Source organism: Montipora foliosa, chromosome 8, assembly GCF_036669935.1.
Source record: "Montipora foliosa isolate CH-2021 chromosome 8, ASM3666993v2, whole genome shotgun sequence".
NCBI lineage: Eukaryota > Metazoa > Cnidaria > Anthozoa > Scleractinia > Acroporidae > Montipora > Montipora foliosa.
In genome coordinates, this window is record NC_090876.1 from 5,251,222 (window position 1) to 5,273,721 (window position 22,500).

Below are 22,500 nucleotides of genomic sequence, written 5' to 3' on the forward strand. Positions count from 1 at the left end.
TAAACATTGACATGTTGGGTTGAAAAAGTTGAAAATGTTGCGTGCGTTTGGCCAGCCTGTTCAACACATGTTGCAACATCATGCAACACTGTTGCAAGATGTTGCGTTGAAATGTTTGAGCGTTTGGCCAGGCCTTAAGTTTCAATAAGAAACACAAACAGCGGTTACAAACATTTGCTTGAACTACATAGCTTTTTATAAACTTAATGTTTCGTATATTACAACATATCACGAAAAGTGATTGTTATTCAGTTACGGAGAAATTTAAATTAAAAAATACAACTGAATGAACTGGGAACTAACGAAATTGATTGACATAAAACGACAATAAATATGCTAATAATATATATAAATATTCATGGAAAAGTGTTCTCTGGTTAAACGTTTTTTTGATAAAAACGTAAGTTCTCGGCTTCCAGACTAAACTGAGCCTTTAAAAACTAAGATGTAAATGCGCGAGATGGAAATATATACAAAATGGAAGTGTGAAAAAATTGTAAAAACGGTAAAAGGGAAATATGCGCTAATCTAAAAGAATAGAGTATTGTTTTGGCAAAGGCTTGGAGTTATTGTCGGCTTCATTAGTGTTAGGGGTGTGCCAAGATTCCAATTTTTTCGGATTCGGAAGTTTCCCTTGTCAATTACTCTGGCATTGTTGAAATCAATAGAGTGATTGTTACGCCAAGCGTGAGCTGCAATATTAGGGCCAGTTTTACATAGTTTTACATTACGAATGTGTTCCTTTTTCCTCGTTCGCAAAAAGCACTCATGCTCGTGAAGCGCATGCGCGAAGTTAACCAAAGCGTATACGTGGCGATACGTGGCATGGTTTCATCTTTCATAGCGCATGCGCGAAATTTAAGCTAACGTGCATACATGGCATCGGACGAAAATGACGTCGTTAAAGGATCGCACGAATATGGTCTCTAATTCGCTCAAACCACATACGTTTGACGATCCAGGACATCAGGGATCCCCGAGTTCACGCAAATATGCGTCTACTTCTTATATTTCTCGTGATAATCTGCCTGACAAGCCATGTTTGGCAGGAAAAATTCTTTTCAACTGTCACGTGCTAGTTAACACTAAATTAAATTAGAATAATCTATTGATTGCTTGCCCTTGGTTTATTACGGCAATCCTTTACCAATACCATGATTTCTATTTCTCTCAGCTCTTTACAAAACTTGGCCGGCGAAATTTCAGTTATTTGTTAGTTGTAAAAATACTTCACTTCAATAATATCACAAGTGTATCTCTTTAAGACGTTTTCTAGCGTAGAGCTTGCCCAACAGGACATCTTGAATTGTGACAAACAGAAAAACATGCCAAATTTGTCAAACACATTTTGATCTTAGAAAATTAAGCAAATAGAAATCGGGACCGAGAAAGTATTTCCATATCTTGAATTCAGTCCTTCGGAAAATGAATGGCAATTAAAAAACTGAGGTGTTGTAAAATTTTCATAACTGGAATGTTTCCTGTTCTTACACCTGTCGCCAGTTCTATTTCCCACCATAATTGGTTCACTACGCGCATGACAGTTGATGCATCGCAGGACAATGGGGAATTGCAGTTATCAGGCTAGACCTGCCAGCATTATGATTAAGAAGATCTTAGCACACCTCCATCTATTTTCAGTTGTACCCTCAAATATATCCCGGTGACTTTTTTTTTTAATTTTATTTGTTTTAGAATGTATTTATACCCTATAAAATGCCTTGCAGCTGCACTTATCTGAAAGAAATAAAAACATTTGGTGTGTGACACGTGTGTGCTTTAAAGTTTCATTCCAATATTCGCAACCACAACATTTGTCATTTATAACTTATCCTTCAAATATCCGATCCTCATTTTAAGGTTTACTAACGAGAAAAAATGTGAGGTAAATCTGGGTTATGTGATTATTTACAAGCCGACAACAACAAAATTACGGAATTCCTTTTTAATGTCAAAGTCCTGAATTCATTTAGTAAAATGGACCACAAATGTTGAAATGCATATTAAAATTTGGATTCAGAAGTCTTAATGAAACTTCTAGTTATTTTAACACCTGACTGACCTTATCGTAGTTTCAGCGAATCTCGTTAAAGTTATTTGCTGATTGGAAAGATAAACACTTTGTCCAGCTGCAGTTCAGAAGTGCAGACCTACAACTTGCACAAAACGTACGCTTCACATAAAGAACTCTTCACTACAATCACCTCCGCTTTGATATAACATCTCTGACGAACAGAAACCATTTGACTTCGATAGTTCTCAATGTTGAAGCTTATTACATTTCTGACACTTCGCATTTGCGTTTTTTTCTTTATACCAAAAGCGTTAGGAAGAACTCCCACTCAAACTAGCAGCGATGTTTTGACGTACAACAAGTTCAATTCGCACACCGAGTACGACGCTAGTGCATGGCGTGGGACTGGCACGCTATCCTTCTTTTTCAACACAGGCAAGTCTGACGCGTTTCTTCTTTACCAAGACGATCGCTCCTTCAGCTACTTTCACTTCTTTTTAGTCAACGGAACAATCCAGGCAACGGTTAATTTTGATAATTGCCCCAAAAGTCAGCTCATTATTCGAGGAAATTACTCAGACGGACGATGGCATCGCGTTAGCTTAGCAAGACAAATTCGTCATCTGACAATAACAGTGGACGGATGCCATTCTAAAAACATTTCGTGTGATATTTCCTCTACTGAAAGAGAAAAATGGGAGGTTCTGTACGTTGGCAGCATTCGTATTGATATCCCCAGAAATTCGTTAGCAAATCCAAGCATGGCTGATGAAGCCATTAAGACTACGTAAGTTGAACTATGCAGTTAAAATTTATGACTTCGGTGGTCTCGTAAAGAGATAGTCAGTGTGAAAAAATAACTAAAAATAACTAGGTTGAATACGCGCTCAGATGAATTGAAGAAACTTTTTTGGAGCTTAAGTTAAGCCTAGAGAAAAATTATGGTCAGGTTAGGATTAGTTTTGATTATTATACGCGGATATCAATTGACTCATTGTACAAAAGTAAATAATGAAAAGAACTGTGTTGAGTTGAACACGTTTGTCGTTGTGGTGTAGTTGTGAAGACACAGGACTTGAGATCTGGAAGGTCCAAGTTGGAGTATCGGCAAGTGCAAAGTACACTTCTTTGTTCCCTTAATAGGTTGTAATGTTGAGACTGAATAGATAACTGCATGAATACAGAAACCGATACGATGATACGAAATGTTGAGATGCGTAAAGGCAGAGCTTTAGAGAAGGTATTATATAATAGGTGTTTTCAGTCCTTTTGGGTGGGGGGTTTAGCAACTTCTTTAAACTAGGTAGAGTGCATATTCAACCTAGGTTAAATGAGGATCACCAATTTAATTTAAGTAAAAAACGGATTTAACCTAAGACCGGATTTGACCGACAACAAAAACAAAACATAACTGCACGAAATAGTGAGTGAATTGATGAATGAAACGGCTGTGCGCAATAACATGCAGCACGAACTCTCGTGTATGCTTTATGGCAAAACCGTCATTTCAATGAATGGAATTCGACTGAGGTCAATCAAAAATTGACTGTGATTGGTGAACGAAATACTTATATCGAAGAGGCTTGTCAATTTATGGTTATGGGGTCATCAAAAATTAATTTTCCGTAAAGATTAATACTCTTATTACCTTTCCCAGTTGTCAAATTCAGAGGGTGCAAGACCTGCTTCTTGTGGCTTCGTAACTGCAATAATCTTTTATAATTATTTCCATCTTGCAGATTTCAAGGGTGCGTTGGTCACGTGACGCATGCTGTCCCGGGAGGAGATCCCGAGGAATTACCACTAAGGTCAACTGTGGGGACCACGCAAGGCTGTCCGAGCCACTGTTCAATCGGCGAAAAATGTAACGAAGTCACTGATGACGTCACCGAAAAGAAATGTGAAACCCCAATCACTCCAAACCTAGCGCATGCGCACACATTCACGACTAGCTTTTCGAGGGAACAGGATTCTCTTCGCTTGTACTCCACGCCAATGTTTGTAAATTCAACTCAGCCTCGCATTTTGTCGACAGAAATGGCTTTATCAGATACAACTGTGGGTTCAACTGGTACCCATTCAGTTTCAACCCATGTTCCAGAGCATGCGCAGATTGGAAACAAGACAAGCTTGATTCTAGGACGCTCTTCCAGCCTAAAGAAATACAGTGCAGTTCTTTCGACTCCTACTTCCACCGTTGACAACGAAGTCGCAGCAATTGCGAAGGAAAACAGCGCTTTCTGTCCAAGAGGCCACTACATCATTTTCTACCTTGGGTTGCTTGTATTGCTTAAAACTGTTGTCAAGGACAACTAACATGTAACTTTTTCTCACGTCACAGATTGCTGCGTGTTCAGAATTACTGCGTTAATGTTTGGGCGTCATACAAAACAGGTTATTGTTTGTAAAGACTAAGTTGATTGTCCAAGGACATGCATGCTATTAAAGGCATAAATTTATACTGAGACGGAGCATGTCCTCTGATACACTCGCCTGCCCGCAGCCGGACTAAAGGCTGGTTTTAAGCACAAGAAAGACACATAAAACCCGGTCAGAAGTTCTTTGCACTAATGCAATTAAACAGAAAGCACTAAGGCGCATCTGCATCGACTTTGCTACGCAAAGCTAATGAAACTAACAAGAACGGAATAGGAACTTCTAAGCGCAGACTGTGCGCATGCCTGATTAGCCCCTGGTACGTGCGTGCTCGTTCAATCTCGTTTCCAGAGCTACGATCCTTTTGGCCAGCGCCGAGGAGCGAGGCTCAAAGGATCGCGGCTCTGGGAACGAGAATAGTGATCGTCAGGGCGAACAGTGCATATTTGAAGAGCTCTGGGATCGAGATTGGCACACGGTGCCGGTTGTGTACATTGCTTGGTAATGATCAATTAATTGCCGGGCATCATTAGCCATCTTTGTTTGAAAGACAACCAGTTGCATGGCTGGGTACCGCGGTATATACTATATATTTAACTTAATCAGATCATCGAAGTGCGTTGTTTGCTACAGAGATTTACTTACAACAAAAATATTTTCCATGATCCATTTTTTTCCTTAATTAATCAGTGTGTTTAAATCTGAGCTAATCTTTGAATCTTAGTTGATGATAACATCTGTTTGACGTTTTATGCAAAACAATTAGAAAAAAAGTAACTTTATCACAAGATGATTTGTAATGTTGTAGTTTTTATTGCTTTAGACGGCTAGTTACGTTGAATGTTGAATGCAAGTACTGTATTGTAACAGCAGAGACCGGCTACGCGATCCAAGACCCAGTGTTTGGATAAACGATCTTGTCTCGTAAGTTCAAATAGTACAAAAAAAAAAAAATCCACAATTGTTTCGTCAACTGAGTGCTTCAATTCTGAAACATTACATTTTCGGTAATGATCTTCCTTCGATTAATACTTCATTCCTTAATATCCATGGAAATCATAGTTCCAAAACCTTTAATGTACGCCATGCACTTCAAAAGATCGAAATGACGATCAAGCATGAATTATAAAATCGTCCATCTGTCACCAGAAAAACACAGTATCAAGGTCATTTGAATTCCAAATCAAGTCGATTCGTGACCACAAGTTTACCGCTTTGGAACATCGCTGCTGCAAACGTCTGTTCACAGACATTCTCAACGACCTTATGATCTTCTCATAAACTGAAGTTGTCAAGTTTCAAAACAGGATGGTGGGCCCCATGGCGAGTTGAATTAGTTACTGGGTTGCCTTATAAGGCAAACCCAGTCAAGGTCTTCGTTTAGTTTGTTTGTTTTCTTTTTTTTTTTTTTTTCCGTGTCGGTAAAAGTCTTGCCTGTCACTCCCCTGGTAAGTAGTGTCTTTGTGTATAGAGCCTTCTGCGCGTATTTTCTTAGGATCGAGAGGGTAGTGGAACTGCGTAGATTGCTCTTGTGGACACAGTAGAATCATTAACTTAGCCTGCAATGGCGTCGAAAGTCATGTAACGCGAATGGCGTTTTAGTGGATCCTTAAACAAAATATACCCTTATGGAGCTCAATAATGGAAAGTCAGTTGGATAAACTAGGCATGAATCTCAAAAGCGACGAGTACTGAACTTCGACAACAATCTATCGCCCGTCGAGACGAAATCAAAGTGAGCAGTATTTGCCTGAAGTACATGGTAATTTGACACAATTGAGTTTCTTGTCTTCACGCACGCAATCAAATAGGAAGAGGTTTTCGCCTCTAAGAGCAAATATGTTGTTTGTTTCAATAAAATTTTCGCTGGAAAAGGATTCTGTGGTATTTTCTGCCTTTGTGAATTATAATATCATGTTGTGTATTGAATTTTCGAGCTTAAGGTTCAAATGTGATATGGGAGAAGTTTTTTAGTATTGCTCTGTAAGCAGGAAGGGTTCACAGGCCTGTTGGAAGCGTGCTTGAGTTTCAACAAAATGAGCCCCAAAATCAGTGAAAACTTGTGACGCAGATGAATAATAAAGTAGCTGCTATTTCCAAAATGATGGAATTACCTGGTGATAAATAACGTCGTACACGTCTTGGAGAGTAAATTTTGACTTTGCATAAACAAGAGTTGGGCGATTGTGATCTTTGTTTTGACTTCGCTCATTTCATTGTCAAACTTTATCACACTTGACAGAAAAAGAAACTTACAAAAACCCGGTATCTTGGGCATATGAATTACGGGGTGGTGACTTCTTTGCCTAAAAGCAACTCACTTAACGAAACTGTCCTTTTTCAAACAACAACAAGGATTCAATCAGCTTCAATTCTTACAGAGTTCGATAAAACATGCGGTGGGGCAACCAAAGCGATGGGAGCTGTGTTGGGGTTTCAGTGTGAAAGTACAAACGGCTACTAACACTCTTATAACTCTTTTTTCATTATTATTTTATTAACCCACAGTCTGCAGTCTGCAGTCTGCATTTTACCCTCAGTCTGCATTTTATCCCTGGTCTGCAGTCTGCGTTTTACACTCACCGGTTATTTGAGTGGTTTTTGGCAACAGAGGTTAATTATTCGTAATGCGATCGCTTCCGTTGCCGTTAGCAATGGGTCGCAAATTTGACACTTTTATCGCATTATCACATTACCCATTGAACCACGTTATCTATTATTCCTAAAAATCTAAAAATATTCGTGCCTTATCAGTTTTCGGTCGAATTTATGTCCAAGAAGGCAGATAAATTGCAGAATATATTAGTTTTGCATCCAAAAATTCGTAATCAACGTTAAAATGACCAAATTTTGCCTAGAAAACATATTTTACTGTTATTTTTCTTAAATTTTTTCGTTCAACTTTCTCTTTTATAAAATGTTTCAGTTTTCTGTAAATAAGTTATATGCTGTTGGAAAGCTTATTTTCTTAGCTTTAAAATGATGTATTTTTTCCCCCTAACTTAAATATTTTTTGAGAAAAAAAAACATTTTTTGGCGATGGATGATTTACCGCGGTTTTCTCGCGGTTGGGAAAGTAGGAAGAAGAGTTAGGCCAGTAGCCAGGTTTTTAACCTCAGAAAAGGATCTGTTTCGTCGTACGAACGTGTGAGAACCTGTAAGCCAAAGGGCCTCTGCTGGTATGACTTCTGGGTGACCCCTTAATAACTTCTTACTAACCGAGCGCGAGGGCTGTACTGCCAGGGAAATACTGGCCCGAGGTCGTGGCAGTACGGACCGAGCGCAGCGAGGTCCGTGCAAAAACGACCCAGGGCCAATATTCCCGAGTACGGCTCGAGCTAGCTCGGTTAGTAAGTAGTTTATTATATGGTTTTTTAATTACCTTTTGCTTTGTTTTTGCAAGCCCGTAATCGGCCCGTGGGCCAGTCACAATTTGCCTGGAACGCTGCACGCCCGGGGGGGAGGGGGGGGGGGGGTACTCCCAAATGAAACAGACGGGGATGCTCGTCGTCTCGCTTAGGGGTGTAAATTTTGGATTTTGGTCTCGCTTAGGGTGTTTCGGGCAAAGCGCCAATATTTTAAGCCGCCAAGGTCAAAATTTGCTTAAGTCACGCCCAGATTGGTCTCCTTTAGGAGTCACAAAAAGCTTGAGCCACGCCTAGATGGTCTCCTTCAGGGGTTAAATTTAAAATTTCCGACTAGCATCCCCGTGTGTTCCATATGGGAGTCCCCCCCCCCCTCCCCTCCGGGGCTGCACGTACCACAGGCAACCCAGTGTACCCTCACGGAGGGTCTAGTTTTAAGACAAATACGAGCCTCATTAATGTTTTTGTGACACTTGCCTTACAGTTATGAAAGTTTGGCGCTTCGAACAAATCTGTTTCGTGATTGTCATCTGCCATCATATCATTTGTGACTCGGGTCTCAAGACAGATGAAAACATCAACACTTTAAAGTACAGCAAATTCGCTTATTCGGCGTTCAGCTCCCTGCAATTTACTAACAATTCGACCCTTGTTTTTCGCTTCAAAACACGAAAAAAGGATGGAATGTTGTTTTACATGGACGACCAAGGCATAAAGGAATATATGGACGCCTTTTTGTTGAATGGAAATCTCCGACTTCGGCTAACAATAGGAAGATGTCGCCAAAGACAACACTTTATTAACGGCACATTTAATGATCTCAACTGGCACAGAATTACATTGAAAAGGACTTCGAAAGCGGTGCTAGCTGGCGTAGACTACAACACTAATTACACGCTTTGCGATGGATTAAGGAAAACCGACTTTAGGAAACGTAGCCCGTTGTATGTCAGTTATTTCCCTTCTAAAGAATGGGGTCATCCCAAGTGGTCCCTCGGTCGGGATTCTTGGATCATTTCCATGCAATACGGCGGGTAAGTTAAACTCGGCTATTTACTCTTAAGTCAACTTGTGAAACCCATTCCTGTTCACACGTATCCGGGCCGGGTATTTTTGAAAACGAAGATTATTTTGCGCGCGTACGAAAAAAACTCTATCCACACGTAGCGTTTTTCGAACCGTATTAGTCTGTCCACACGAATACGCGAAAATGATTCGAAAACGCACACCCTCACCCAAAGAACACGCGCTCTATATGGCATCACGAACCTCTGATGTCATCGTATTCGCAAACCTCGGTTATCACCCGCCCACACGAATACGATAAACCTTCGTTTTCAAAAATCTACAGTATGGAAAGCGTTTCAAAAACATTCGTTGTCGGTGACCGAAACGCCGTAATTGTGTGTACGGGAGGAAAAATGTCCTTTTTCGAAAATATTCGGATACGTGTGGATTTCAAAAAAGGTGGGAACGTGGCTAGCATGAGCGCACATCCGGGACCGACTTTACATAATTCACTTTCAGATTTGTACTCAGTGAAGATGGTTCTTTCCTTTCATGCAGCATCAACTAATTATTGAATAATTATAATAATTTCCAACTGAAATTCTGGAAAATGAAGTGGTTACTGCAGAAATAGTACTTACTACGACTAGTTAGAGCATTTAAAAAGTACCCAAGCGGGTACGAAAAAAAAACTCATTCACATTCCTTCGTTTTCAGATTTGAAGGCTGTATCAAAACTCCAAAATACGCCGTAGGCAACGAAAACTTTCGCCGCGCTCGGTTACTGGAAACCAAGCTTACTGTGCCTGGATGCCGTAATGCATGCAAAGATTCAAGTTTTAGCGGCAAATGCCTCAATGGAGGGAAATGTGTGAACGGAATTGTTAGAAGAGAATGTGACTGTCGAAGAACTGGCTTTTTCGGATCAAACTGTTCCCAGGGTAAGCTAAGAACTATCAGTATTATTACTGAAGCCTTTTTAGTTTAGTTCTGTGTGGCTGGTGGTCCTACAGCAAGGGTCGGCGTCCATTCCTATCTCCGGTCAGAAAATGACATTATTAGTTACTGACTGAACCATTCATTTTCTTTCTTTAAGCACCGGCCAAACTATCTACCAAAGTTGGAGTCAACGCTCCAACTTTGTTCGATCTAACATTGTTCGACCGTTTGGCCACCCATGTTGGAATATGTTCGTCCAACATTTTTTGTTCGACTTTTTTTTATCAACATTACACCCAACAATTCTGCTCGACGCAAAAATGTTGCAGTGTTTTGCCGCTCTTCCAACAAAGTTGTGGCCTCAAGTCACGTCCGCGCTGCTAGACAATCAGGTCTGGCAACCTGATACAGAGTTCTCTACAGCAAACCTAACAGAAATGCCATGACCAACGTGAAAAAGCGCATCTTACTTAATTTAATGCTTTTATTGTCATTCAAGGACTTTTAAGTCAGAGCTTCAATTCCTCCTCAAACCTGAAAGCACCTTAACCTAGCAAATCCTAGGAACGCACTGGTTTCCTGAACATTCCGCGACAAAGCATTACTAAACCCTGACGCGCATACTATCTCTCAAATCGCAAAATAGAACGATCACGAGCCCAAAGTCTTAGAGTGCGTCCGATTGACCCTATTTCGGAACAGGAATACATGGAGTGATGATTTAAAACTGTATGTTTGGCGTTTTGAAGCTACAAGGATAATACATGTACATGTATACATGTATACTGTTGTTTCTTTTTCTTACTATTGCTTGTCACTATTCTTATGTTGTAAATACCATTGTATTTTTTTTTTTTTTGTTTTGTTTTGTTTTTGTTTTTGCCCTGGTGTAATGTCAGCTTGTAACCTTGTCATGTATTTATTTATATCTCTATTTTTAGGTTACTGTTACTTTACTTAATATAAATGACCGTAATCTTTCCTAATTGTATTTCATAGATAGCTGCCTAATTTTCTTAGCCCTTATGGTTGTTATAGGCAGCTAATACCTTATTTTTCAGTTTCAAAAATCAATGTATTACTTTCTTGTTTCCTGTTGGTATAAATAAATAAATGTTGTTGTATGTTGTTGTTGTTTAAAATAGCATTTTAGAGGGTGTTTGACAATTTCAATGTGAATCTCCGTAAAAGCGAAGGATTTCTAACTTCTATTCCATGTATTCCTATTCAGGAATACGGTCAATCGAACGCGCCCTCAGACAACCTTAAGTCGGAGCCCTATTTCTTTCGCCATAAAAACTAAGCGGAGTTTCATACGGTGAGGAGGGTGACAATTTCGCAACTACAAAATTCGCGCTCGTTTGTTTTTGTTCGATAAGCCAATAAATGTTTTGCATTTTTGTTTACATTTTCCTTTTACGTTTATTTTTCAAGGTCATATGAAAGTCGCTCTATCTTAAAGCAGTATTTTCCGTTATTGTAAAAATTTCGAGATTACTCATAGAAGGTGTGTACCAAAGTGTACCAACATTCCAGTGATAAGATTGGTATGAGGGGCCAACCTCGTTCCCAGGGTTTTTCACCGCCGAGAGCCCTGGGACGGGCCCACTATCGACGGTGAAAAGCCCTGGGAACTAGGTTGATGAACGGCGTGGATGCTGAAAATTCATCGTCACGTGATCGCGTCCTCCACATAACCTATCTGGTCATTTCGTGTCGTTGTCAGGAATAGGGACCTTAAGATCTACGACGGCGACGTCGACGAAAACGTCACCTCAAAATAGAACTTCGCTCTAGTAAAAGTCTTTCGCGATTATTCCATCACCTACACTTCGTACAATGTGGGCGAAGTATCCTAAAAATAAATTGGTGTGAGCGGTTTCAGACTGAAAATAGAGAATGAAAGATTCTCTGTTGCATGCTCACGTTGTCGTCAAAACCTAAAATTTAGTGATTTCACGTCGTCGTCACGCAGAGAACCGCAAAAATATGAGCTAAAATCCGTGCTGCACGTGCAGCACGATTATTTACGCTCTTTTAACCAATGATATCATTGTTTTGTGGCGTTTTCGTCGACGTCGTCGTCGTAGATCTTAAGCTCCCTAATGGCAAAGAAATACATTAAAGGTTGTCCTTGCTTTTGTCTCATTAACATACGAGTTTGCTTATAGAAGGCATCATTGACTTCAAAAGATGAAAGAACGTGTTAAATTAAACTTAGTAAAATATTCAATTTTACAACTGTTGGCTTTGACAGCGAGTGAGTTATTAGCCATCACAAACTGGTAAATTCTTGGGTGGCAAAAGTGATGTTCTTTTTAAAATTTCGAATGTTCAAAGCGTCGTTAGTCAGAGATTACCTGGTGAATTGGGCACAAAGTTTCAAAGATAGCACATCGTGCAATGGACTTTTAACATTCAGTAATGATTTTTTGGCTGATAGATTTGTAAACGATGGGCTTTTAAAATTTCGTACCCAGAGTCCTCAGGCTTTTTGGCCTGCGGGTGAGCGCCCAGAGAGACTATGGGATACCCCATGGACTTGAACTATATTTTTGATTGGTCGCTGGCATAACAATGCCGGTCCGACAGAAAGTCGGTAAGTAATTTGGAAACCCCAGAATTTGGAGGGAGATTCAAAATCTAAAACTATTTTCAGTGCTGTTTGTTTTTTCCACCTCAGAAATAAATAAATCACAAAAATAATAAAACGACGGGGTTTGAATTATGTCTAATACCGGAAGGGAATTTTCCCACGCTGCTAAAAAAACTGATTGTTGCTGTTGCAAAAGAAGCGTAGGAAAACATTACATCAGTCTCTTTGGGGAGAAATCCGTAGAAGAAGGTTTTGTCGTAGCCACTCAGAATTACGGAAACATAAAATTTGTAGTAGGAGAGGGCATTGGTGTTGGTGTTGGTGTTGGTGTTGGTGTCGTTTCTGCAAAAAAATTTCTCGATCGTGTTGTTTGTCTTGCACGATGGTATTCTGCACGATGGAATGCACGGACGTATTCAAAACATGGACCCCAGGTCCATGGACCACCCCTGTGGACCACCCCTCGTTTTGCAAAGTTACAAGTAGAAAAATCTTTAGACGAAAGAGGGAGGTGATCCTCTCACTTATCTGGACAATTTAAGTAATTGTCACTTTATAGATACTTGAAAAATTCAAGTGGCTTCAATAGGATTTGATTCCATGACTTCTGCGATGCCGCTGCATTATGTTCCACCAACTGAGCTTTGAAGCCACTAAGTTTGTTGGGCTCGTTTGTTCCGGTGAAGAACTTTCTGAATGAAATGAACTTATATTTGAAAAGCGGGTTATAGACGAATCCCTTTGGAGCCACCAAATAGGTGGTATAAGTATCTGTAAAGCAGGCAATTGCTTAAATAAGTAGCCCATATTAGCGCACAACACCCCTATATTACCGCTAACGAGACTCCTGTGTAGCCCGATGACCAATCACAAGAAACTAACTTGTCGTCTTAGCGTCACCAGACCTAAATTGTCTTTGTCTTTTTACAGACAAAGTAGTCTAAAAATAAATCGTACATGGGCTCCTAGTCTATAATAATACCGCGGCTCAGTATGGAAGTTGTTCGCCCCTAATCATGGACTCCTGCTTAAATTTTCCAGATAAGTACGAGGATGACTTCTTCCTTTCGTCTGAAGATTTTTCTGCTTGTAAAACCTATTGAGTTTACAACTGAATTGAAATGAGGGGTGGGTCCACAGGGGTAGTCCATGGACCGGGTCCATGAAGGGGTCCATGGACGGGGTCCACTGCAGGGGTGGTACATGGACCTGGGGTTTATGTTTTGTATACGTCCGGAATCCACTGAAGCTGAAAAACTTACCGAAAGCGTCTAAGTTAATAATAACCAATATTTAAAGAGGGTAACGCCTATTACTATAAAAGTATTCTCCCTAGTGGCCCTCTAAAAGTTTCATCTTCACTCGCTCTTACAGCAAGCCAATGATCATTTCTCCAGTTTTTTTTTAATGGTGTGTAAGGCTAAAATTTTTGTTTCTCGAACACTTTCAACCCGCCATTTCTAATGTTTACAATTTTCTCTTTTCTGTTTCCGTTTAAACTCAAGCACGCGCAATAAGACCGCAACCCACGTTTTCTGGGAAAAATGGAATCCCTTTAATACTTGTACTTGTACATATTCATCATCGCCGTGAAATTGACATCTTAAATTCCCCAAACCTGCTCCTGTTTGACCTTGTAGCTCAGTCGGTAGAACTTTCAACCCGCCATTTCTAATGTTTACAATTTTCTCTTTTCTGTTTCCGTTTAAACTGAAGCATGCGCAATAAGACCGCAACCCACGTTTTCTGCATGGGAAAAATGGAATCCTTTCCTTGTATTTGTACATATTCATTTCCGTGAAATTGACATCTTAAATTCCCCAAATGTGCTCCCTTTTGACCTTGTAGGTCAGTCGGTAGAGCAGCGGTGATCTAACCCGAAGGTCGTGGGTTCAATTCCCACCCTGGTCAGAGTTTTTCTCTGTCCTTGTGTGGGCCCAATTCCATTAGTAGGGCTAACGCTCACATGGTTTACATGGATAGGAAACTAGCACTATACATTACCCTCCAATAATTAATTCTGGCAAAATTATTTTCGATACTCTATTGAAACTTAAATTGGCTGTTCTTATTTAAACTAAGAACATCGTAAAAGAAATTCGAAAAGGCTAATAAGATGCACGGATGAGTGCAATGAACGTCTACTATTATTAGAACGGGTTCAATCTGTAAGGTTCTCTGCACTAACGTCAAGTTTTGCAGCTTATTAGATGCAAGCAGATTTTGCGTAACTTCAGGAAATTTCAATTTAGCAACACAGTTAGCGTTTAAGAAAAAAGTCATACGAACATTTTCGGAGACATTTGACGAGTGATATTAAAATTAAGGGTGAGATCGTGACACCTACCAAAATTCGGCGTGTATCTAATAGGTACATCTCTAGACTGAAATGCATTCAAGATAGTCGGACCGCCGAATTAAATTTCAAGTTATTTACAATTCGCCTGCACAGTGGACTTACATGATCAGAATCAGACTTACGAGTAATTGGTTAAGGAATTTCATATTGCATTTTCCAGAAAAGAACTCATAAAAAAAACACAACAACAACAGCAGTAACTGTGTAGTTGTCCCCAAATAAAAATACTTTCAAGAAACTATTTTACCGCATATTTCACGGTATTTTTTAGCACCATTCATATCCTGCAGTTTTGGGAATTCATTTGCCTTGAAAAGTTGTCATAGATAAACTAATAATTATTGTACTTCGAATTTTTAAGGGTTAAGAGAAATCTCTATTACTTCTTGAAAATGAAGTTTACCTTTAACTGGAACACGTCTTTTTTGTCTTTGCTTCGGCACAAAGTCTTTATATTTTTTTGTTGCTCAAAGCTAATTTTTTTTGCTCAAAGTTATTATTATTATGATTATTTTTTGGTCATTGTGCATACAAAATTAACCTCAAGTTAATTTACATGTGGGCGCGGCTATTTTCTGTAAGATAAAAATCTAACACGATCACGTACTATTCACCGTTAACAAATAAAAATCATTGTCTGTGTGGTTTCATCTAGATCTTGAATAAACTCGCAGGTTTCTGTTTTTTGCGCTTGGTTAGCCACAGGAAGGGTTCACAGTCAGTGAGAGTGTTATTCTTTACCCAGTCTGAAATAAGGAAAGTTTTTTTTGTAATTCAAGCTTAAATATCTATAGACAAGATTTTGTCGAGAATCTCCACTTGGTATATATCTGTTGACATGGCAAAGATTTTAATTGTGTCTATTTGCTTATGGCTAGCAATTGTGCAGGATTCCATAAAAGGCTTACGATTCAGTGGAAGGTTCAGTTCGGATTCACTACAAGGCTCTTACGCAGAATTTAACGGCTGGCCAATGGCTGAAAACAGCGAGCTACAGTTTTACTTCAAAACAGCCTCGACGAAACCCGCGTTGTTGGTTTACCAGGACGCGATGGAACAACAGAACTATGATCGAGATTCCAAAGACGATTTCATTGAAGTTTCCTTATTGTCAAATGGTAATATTGAACTGCAGCTCAGTGCCAACAAATGCTCATATGAACAAGTCATTTTAAAGAACAACTTCACCGATGGACTATGGCACAAGTTCGCTATTTCAAGACACCGTTCTGAGCTCGTTTTGAGCGTAGATAACGTTTCGGCTCCACTGAGTAGCTGTGAAGAGGTTCCAAGGCTTGCTGGTCTAAGAGGCAAAGCAAAAAGACCCCTTTTCATTGGAGGAATTCCATTTCTGGATTCCAAGGGAGATACTACACATCGAAAATGGTCTAAGATTGGGTTACTCAGCAAAATTGTTGACGACAACAGGTGACCTGGCCCCAGTTGTTCAAACGATGGATAACGCTATCCACCAGATAAATCACTATCCAGCGAATAAACACTAGCAAAACCAATTGAATTATCCACTGTGGATAGTGATTTATCCAGTGGATAGCTCTACGGCAGCGTTTGAACAACTGGGCCCGGATACATAAAATAGAATTTAAGAACTATTTGACAAGAACGAACTTGACATTTGGCAGCAAAATTTTGTTTTGCCAAAAAAATAAACAATTGGGTTTAAATCATTAACAAACTCGCAGCGAAATTTACCTTAATAAATGATCACAGATTCGCAGGAGTCCAAAGGCAGGCATGAAAAATGTAAGCCACACACCGCAGAAAAATATTGCGAAGTACATTCTAAATAACAGAAAAAAAATGAAAAGAAAGATCCAAGCCGGAGCACTGCCTTCCTTCAGTGCGGTATGATGCATTTTGGTAAAGTACAGATGAAATTTTAAAAGCGAAGGAAAATAACACAGCTGACATACTAGTGTAAAAGGCTTTGAATGAATCGCTAGTTCAATATTCCCAGAAACAAGTTCTTTCTCAGTTAAGATTTTCAAAATGCGGAAATCCGTTCTAAATACCATTTTGTTTTCTTTAATGTCAGTTTTTCATTGCCAACACCACTTCCCGTTTTATAATTAATGCTATTACCTTTTCTAAAATACGATAATCTTTTAATAAATTTATCAGTTTGCTTATGAATTATGAAGCCTTGGTGCCGAATGTCTTAGTAACTAAAAGACTACGGCTTGTGGACGAAGAAAATCAAAGTATAAATTATTCCTTTGGTTTTTGATGGTGCGCTGTGAAAACGGAATTTATATGGCCAATTACGTACAGAGAACAAATGAGCCAATCATTATGCCACAAGGCAAATATAGGGACCCGATGCAAAACGCCGGAAAACACGTGTGAGCAAATCACAATCGGTTTTGCCTAAGAGAGTTTGGCGTGAAATCCTGATCAAATCACTAAGCACAGTGAAGCAAAAACAAACCAATTTCGAAATCACTTTAAACAAGCTCAATCCAAAACCGCTCTTCTCCTAATTCATGTCTTTTTCCACGGCAGGTGGTTTCATGGCTGCGTTGCACTCGTGCCATACAGCAGCGCCGGAGGCAGACTTTTGGCAAATGCTAATTTAGTCAAGTCACATGGTGTACAAGGGAACTGCAGTGGTGAGGCGTGCTCTGGCAATCTTTTCAAGTGCCAAAATGGCGGACGATGCGTAGATTTGGTAATCAACACCGAGTGCAATTGTTACAGGACTGGGTACTATGGTCAATATTGCGAGCAATCAGGTAGGTCATCGATCCGCATCGCATGTCATCCACTAAATGCCAGCGGTTGAAAACGTCGTTTTCATTTTCTCTGGCTTTTTTATGAGTTGGGCGCGACGTCAGTTTGTCATGATCAAAGCGGAGAAGTCCGCTAATATTATGATGTATGACATCAACACTAATTTTGCACCTATTAAAATTTCGAATTGTTTTCTAAAATTACTAGTGTTCATTCTTACAGCGCACGCTCATCGACATCTGAGCATTTTTTTTCTAAACAATCCGCTCTTAACGTTCAAAGTAAGGCCTTTTCACGTGTTGGTGTTAAAATCTGGAATGGGAAACCAACTAGTCTCAAAAACGCATCCAGAAATTGTTTTTAAAAAACTATTAGAACAAAACTAATTGAAATTCTAGAAACTGAAAACTCCTATGCCGACAAAGATACCTTAATTAAGAAGATGAAAAATTAAATTTCCAACTGAAGTTAAGTTGTCTGTAGTTTTTCTCTTTACATATTGTTCTTTTACCTAGAATGCTTTCTTCTCCTTTTCTCCTAAATCCCTCTACTTCCTAAATATTTGAAAGCACGAAGAGTAATGTTTACATGTTGTTGTAGTTGTTGTTGTTGTTGTTGTATTTAATAATCATTTATTCCCTTTAAAAAAAATCGTCTAAAGGCTAATCGTGGCAAGACAGACGGCTTGCCACGGTTAGCCTTTCGCTATTTGCAAACCAACCTAGTAATAACTTAAACTGTTTGCTGTAAATAAATAAAGCTTGAAATCTTGAAACTTTCCAACTAGTTATCAGATGCAAGCCGGAAGCAATTGAAACCGTCCATTTCTGTAAAAAAGCCAATAAGTGTCATGTTCCAGGGCACGAATATGGTCGGCACTGCCTCAGAGGTTAGCCACCCATATACTGATAATGATTCAATTGGCCGTGACTAGAATAAGTCCACTAAAATAGAGTGGCTTTATTTAAAGTTATCAAAGACTTGATAAGACTTTTTATTTATTTATTTTTTATTTTAAATAAATTATAAATTACAGATTCAATCTCTCCACTAGTTCTTTTTCATCTAATGCGTTTGGCAGATCCTTCTTGTTTCCAAGAACTAATACCGGAATGCCAGCTAACTGAGGTTTCTCTAACAGTCCATGGAGCTCGTTTCTTGAAGCTTCTAGTTTATCATGATCAGCAGCGTCCACCATATATACAATGCAATTGACGCCTCTGCAGTATCTTTCCCACATACTCCTAAATCGTGGTTGACCTCCAAGGGTGGATTTTTATGTTAGGATAAAACGCCTTACATTATAAATAACTAGAAAGAGATAGACAAACAACAACAACAACAACAACAACAACAAACAGTAAAACAACAGGCGAGTAGGCTTATCGAGTTGGTATGAGCATCCATTTCTTTTTAAAATAGTCTTTCGTGTTTTTAATTTTCCTTTCTATTTCGCACTTGAGAACAATTTTGTTCTTAAACCCAGTAATTTCTGGATTAATTTGGCTTCTTCTGCAGTCCCACAAAAACAATTTCCTAACGATAACAAAATAATTGAGTAAATTAAGTAAAGGGCATTGTTACGATATTATTCCATATAAAACATTTTCCAAAGAGAGGTGTACCCGTTGATTGGATAAAAAAAGCCAGTAAGACTCAAAATCAGTCCAGAAATGTCTGGAATGTGAACAGTAATAAAAAAAGTGGCTTAAAGTTTCTGACTGAACCTTACAAAAACTGCACAGATCATTCGGTCTAAAACCGATTTTGTGCAATTTTGTGTTAGTGTAGAGTATAGAGGTAAGGACTTTGTATTGAAAGGCCTTGACGTATGATTCGAGGGCAACACGGTGAGGTAAAATAAAAAAGTGTTTTATTTGATCAGAAGAAAAATTAAAATTTCTTTGCCGTGTATGGACTATATAGGGTGGCTGCGCTTTCTTTCCGACAAGAAGTGAATAACAATCTTTTGATTTCTTTTCCAATACGTCAAAGACGTTGTATTCCGTCACAAATGTGAGGGCTGTTATAGACGGAGACTTATTGGTGCCTTTTAAATGGGGTGGTATAGAATGACGAAGGCCGGCCCACTGCAGAAAGTTAGTTTTCTTTATAGTTTTTGAGAATATGCTGTAAGATTGTCTGTTGTCAAGGTCCAGTAGAAGGTTATGTGTGTAAACAATTCTATAATCAAAGTAATTTTTGTAAAAAACTGGTTTTTTATCTATACGTATTTCTCTGTTATTCCAAATAATATTTTCCCAATCTTTTTCTGAAGCGAACGTTTCGCGAAATTCTGACCACCATGACAAAAGTTCATGGTAAAATTGGGAAGAAATTATATAATCTTTGATATCATAGTTACAATTCATGAAGAACAAACCACCGAAGGGTTGTAATTTGTGTCCCAGATATCTCTTCCATATTCCATCATTATTATTAAAAATCCTTCCTAGCCATGCTAACCTTAAAGACTTCACCATGCACTCTAGATCAATCATTTTTAGACCACCCTCCGAATATTCATTTATTGTTGACACTCGAGTTACCTTATCTGTGCCGTTCCATAGGAATTTGAATATCAAATTTGTTTAACCACTTCCTTAGGTGTGGATAACACTTTGCTTCGCTTTTCTTTTAGAGTGACAAATGGCATGCGCCCTTATGTTAAATTTAATCCACTCCCAAACGCTGCGATCATCTGACAGATCTTTCCGTCCTTCCGCCGTCCATATTGGGATCATTTCAGTGATACTATCTATGTATTCTTCATCGGCCAACAAAGAACAATTCATCTTCCAATGACCCGGCCCTTTGATCTCGTTTTGAAGTTTTCCAATTTCTAAGAAAATTGCATCGTGGTCTGTTCTTATTGCCGGAATTATATCAGTTGATCGTACTAAATCATTTAAGTTGTTCGAAATCAGCCAGTAATCCAGCCGGCAAAATATTCTGGGGGGATTTTTGACTCCATGTGAAACTCATTGTCTCTGACTTGTTTGTTTAGATACACCAAGATGGCCTCCGTGACGTCATTGTCGAAATGTATCGTTTGACAAACCAAAGTAACTGAGGCTCTGGAGTTATTGGTTTTATATTATCACTAGCTTCTGAACCCATTGTATTCGGTTTGTAAACAAGGACGCTTTATCAAATTATGCCCTTTTTTATCCTCAGGAAGTTCACCGACAGCTGCCAATGAAAGCAGCTCATTGGCAACAAGAACACCAAACTTTCAACGGGACTCTGAGAGTGAAAACAACAACAACAACAACAACAACAACCTTAACAATAACGAAGGAGACGTAAATAGTGATTCATCGACAGCAAGGGAAAAGAAAGATCCTCGTAATTCCTCCGTGTCTTTTCTCGCCCTCGGTCCAAAATGGTGCATACTTATCTTGATGGCTAATTTTGTCAGTACTAGTTGTGTCCTTAATTAACCGCCCTCAGTAAAATAAGACAGGCAGCATTCTGCATCTGGGATGTGGAAATGAAAGGCTTGAGTAAGGAAATTGATTAATTAAGAGAGATTAGTTGACGATACGCGTTAAATAAGTACGAGTGGGAAATCGTCGGCTTTATGGATAGGATTGACAAGGCTATGCATGTGACCTGAACACTGGGATTTAGTGAATTTTAAGAGGGTAATTTCAAAAGACGATATTATCTCAGTTTTTAGAGTGAATGCTGATGCGGAAATCTTGTGATGTCTTGTAGTTCTCGTGATTTCTATCATGCGGCATTCTGCATCTAGGGTGAGGAAATGAAGAGCTTGAGTAAGGATATTGGTTAAAAGAAATTAGAACGATTTTTAGTTGACGATAGGTGTTAAATAAGAGGATGGGAAATCTGAATGGATAAGGTTGCTGCGTTTCTATCGGCTGCCGCCTTTATCAATGAATTTTTTTAAAAGAGCAGCTTCATTTAACGATAAGATCTCATTTTTACTCCCGCAGGGATTTTGCCTAGAGGCAAGATCCTGAAAAGGCATCATTGTCACAGTGATATAGTAATTGCCCCAGCAGGGATTTTGCCCAGAGGCCAAAAGCCGAGGAGGCAAACTAGAAGCCCCCACCTAAAAGGGGAAAATATGTAACTTAATACGTAAATTGGTAGATATTGAAAAGGGGGAAGCAATCTCGATTTGCTCAACCGAGCGCCCAAGGCGGCTTCGGTATTGCTTAACGGGGCGCGTAAGGTGGTATCAGTATTGTTCACCGAGTTCGCGAGGTGTTCTGGGTAACTTGAGTCACTAGGCAGAAAGTCACAAGGAGTTCCGCATAGCGATTGAACGTGAGTAATTTTCGAATATTTACAGCAATTCCTTTTACTTTGAAAATCAAAGATCATGGTATCATATTGCCTTGGTAAGGAAACGATTTTTTAGGCACAAATCATCCACGGGGGTTACGATTTGTCAGACAAATGAAATCAGAAACAGGGGCGACAGACTCGGCCACAAACTGCTATAGACGCGACCTCAGAAAGCAAAAGCATAGTCTCAGTATCAACATTTTCAAACAATCTTGATCATTTTTTACAACATATGGTCAAAAGGAGCCAACATGATGGCTAATTTCTTCACTATATTCTTAGCTAATATTTTCGACTTTGCAGTCATCTTCAGGGTTGTGTAAAGTGAAAATAAAACTACTTATGAGTTAAAATATACAATGAGCATTATGCATAACCAATAAGCTAAGCCACCAAACCAAGCAGACTAATAAGCGATCATGGACCCATGACTACAATAGTTATTCAGATAATTAGCGATCCGTCTATAAGCGAGTTTTGTTTCTAGTTGTAGCTTGCGCGTGCATAGAGTTACAATGATATAGTATTACATATGTAGCGTGTATTACCAGGAAAAATCTCGACTTGAAAGCTGCAAGCACCAACGGAATAATCGGGACATGATGACGTATTCACACCAAATGCCCGCAAGTAAGTCTTGGGTAATGATGACTTAGAAGAGAATGACCGAAGAACAAGAGATCACGTGAACATAATTGTGGAAAAACATCTTGCCATTTGTGTGTCGGTATAGTGCTTCTTAAGTCGTTTGAACTTCATTTTTGTGTGAGCGGGA

General features: G+C 39.2%; 2 protein-coding genes across 4 annotated transcripts in view; both read left to right on the forward strand.

The window, feature by feature from the left end:
- Window positions 1-2,152: 2,152 nt before the first annotated feature.
- Window positions 2,153-5,709, forward strand: LOC137967298 (uncharacterized). The gene is made up of 2 exons (XM_068813818.1): window positions 2,153-2,801; window positions 3,754-5,709. The coding sequence occupies exons 1-2, from the start codon at window positions 2,263-2,265 to the stop codon at window positions 4,328-4,330; spliced, it is 1,116 nt and encodes a 371-aa protein (XP_068669919.1). The 5' UTR covers window positions 2,153-2,262; the 3' UTR covers window positions 4,331-5,709.
- A 15,142-nt stretch (window positions 5,710-20,851) lies between these two features.
- The window catches only part of LOC137968128 (neurexin-3b-like), a 44,879-nt gene continuing 43,230 nt past the window's right edge, over window positions 20,852-22,500 (forward strand). For all 3 annotated transcript variants that reach the window (XM_068814752.1, XM_068814753.1, XM_068814754.1), the window contains exon 1: window positions 20,852-21,704. The gene's annotated coding sequence lies outside the window, so the exon portion shown is untranslated. The remainder of the gene's footprint in view (window positions 21,705-22,500) is intronic.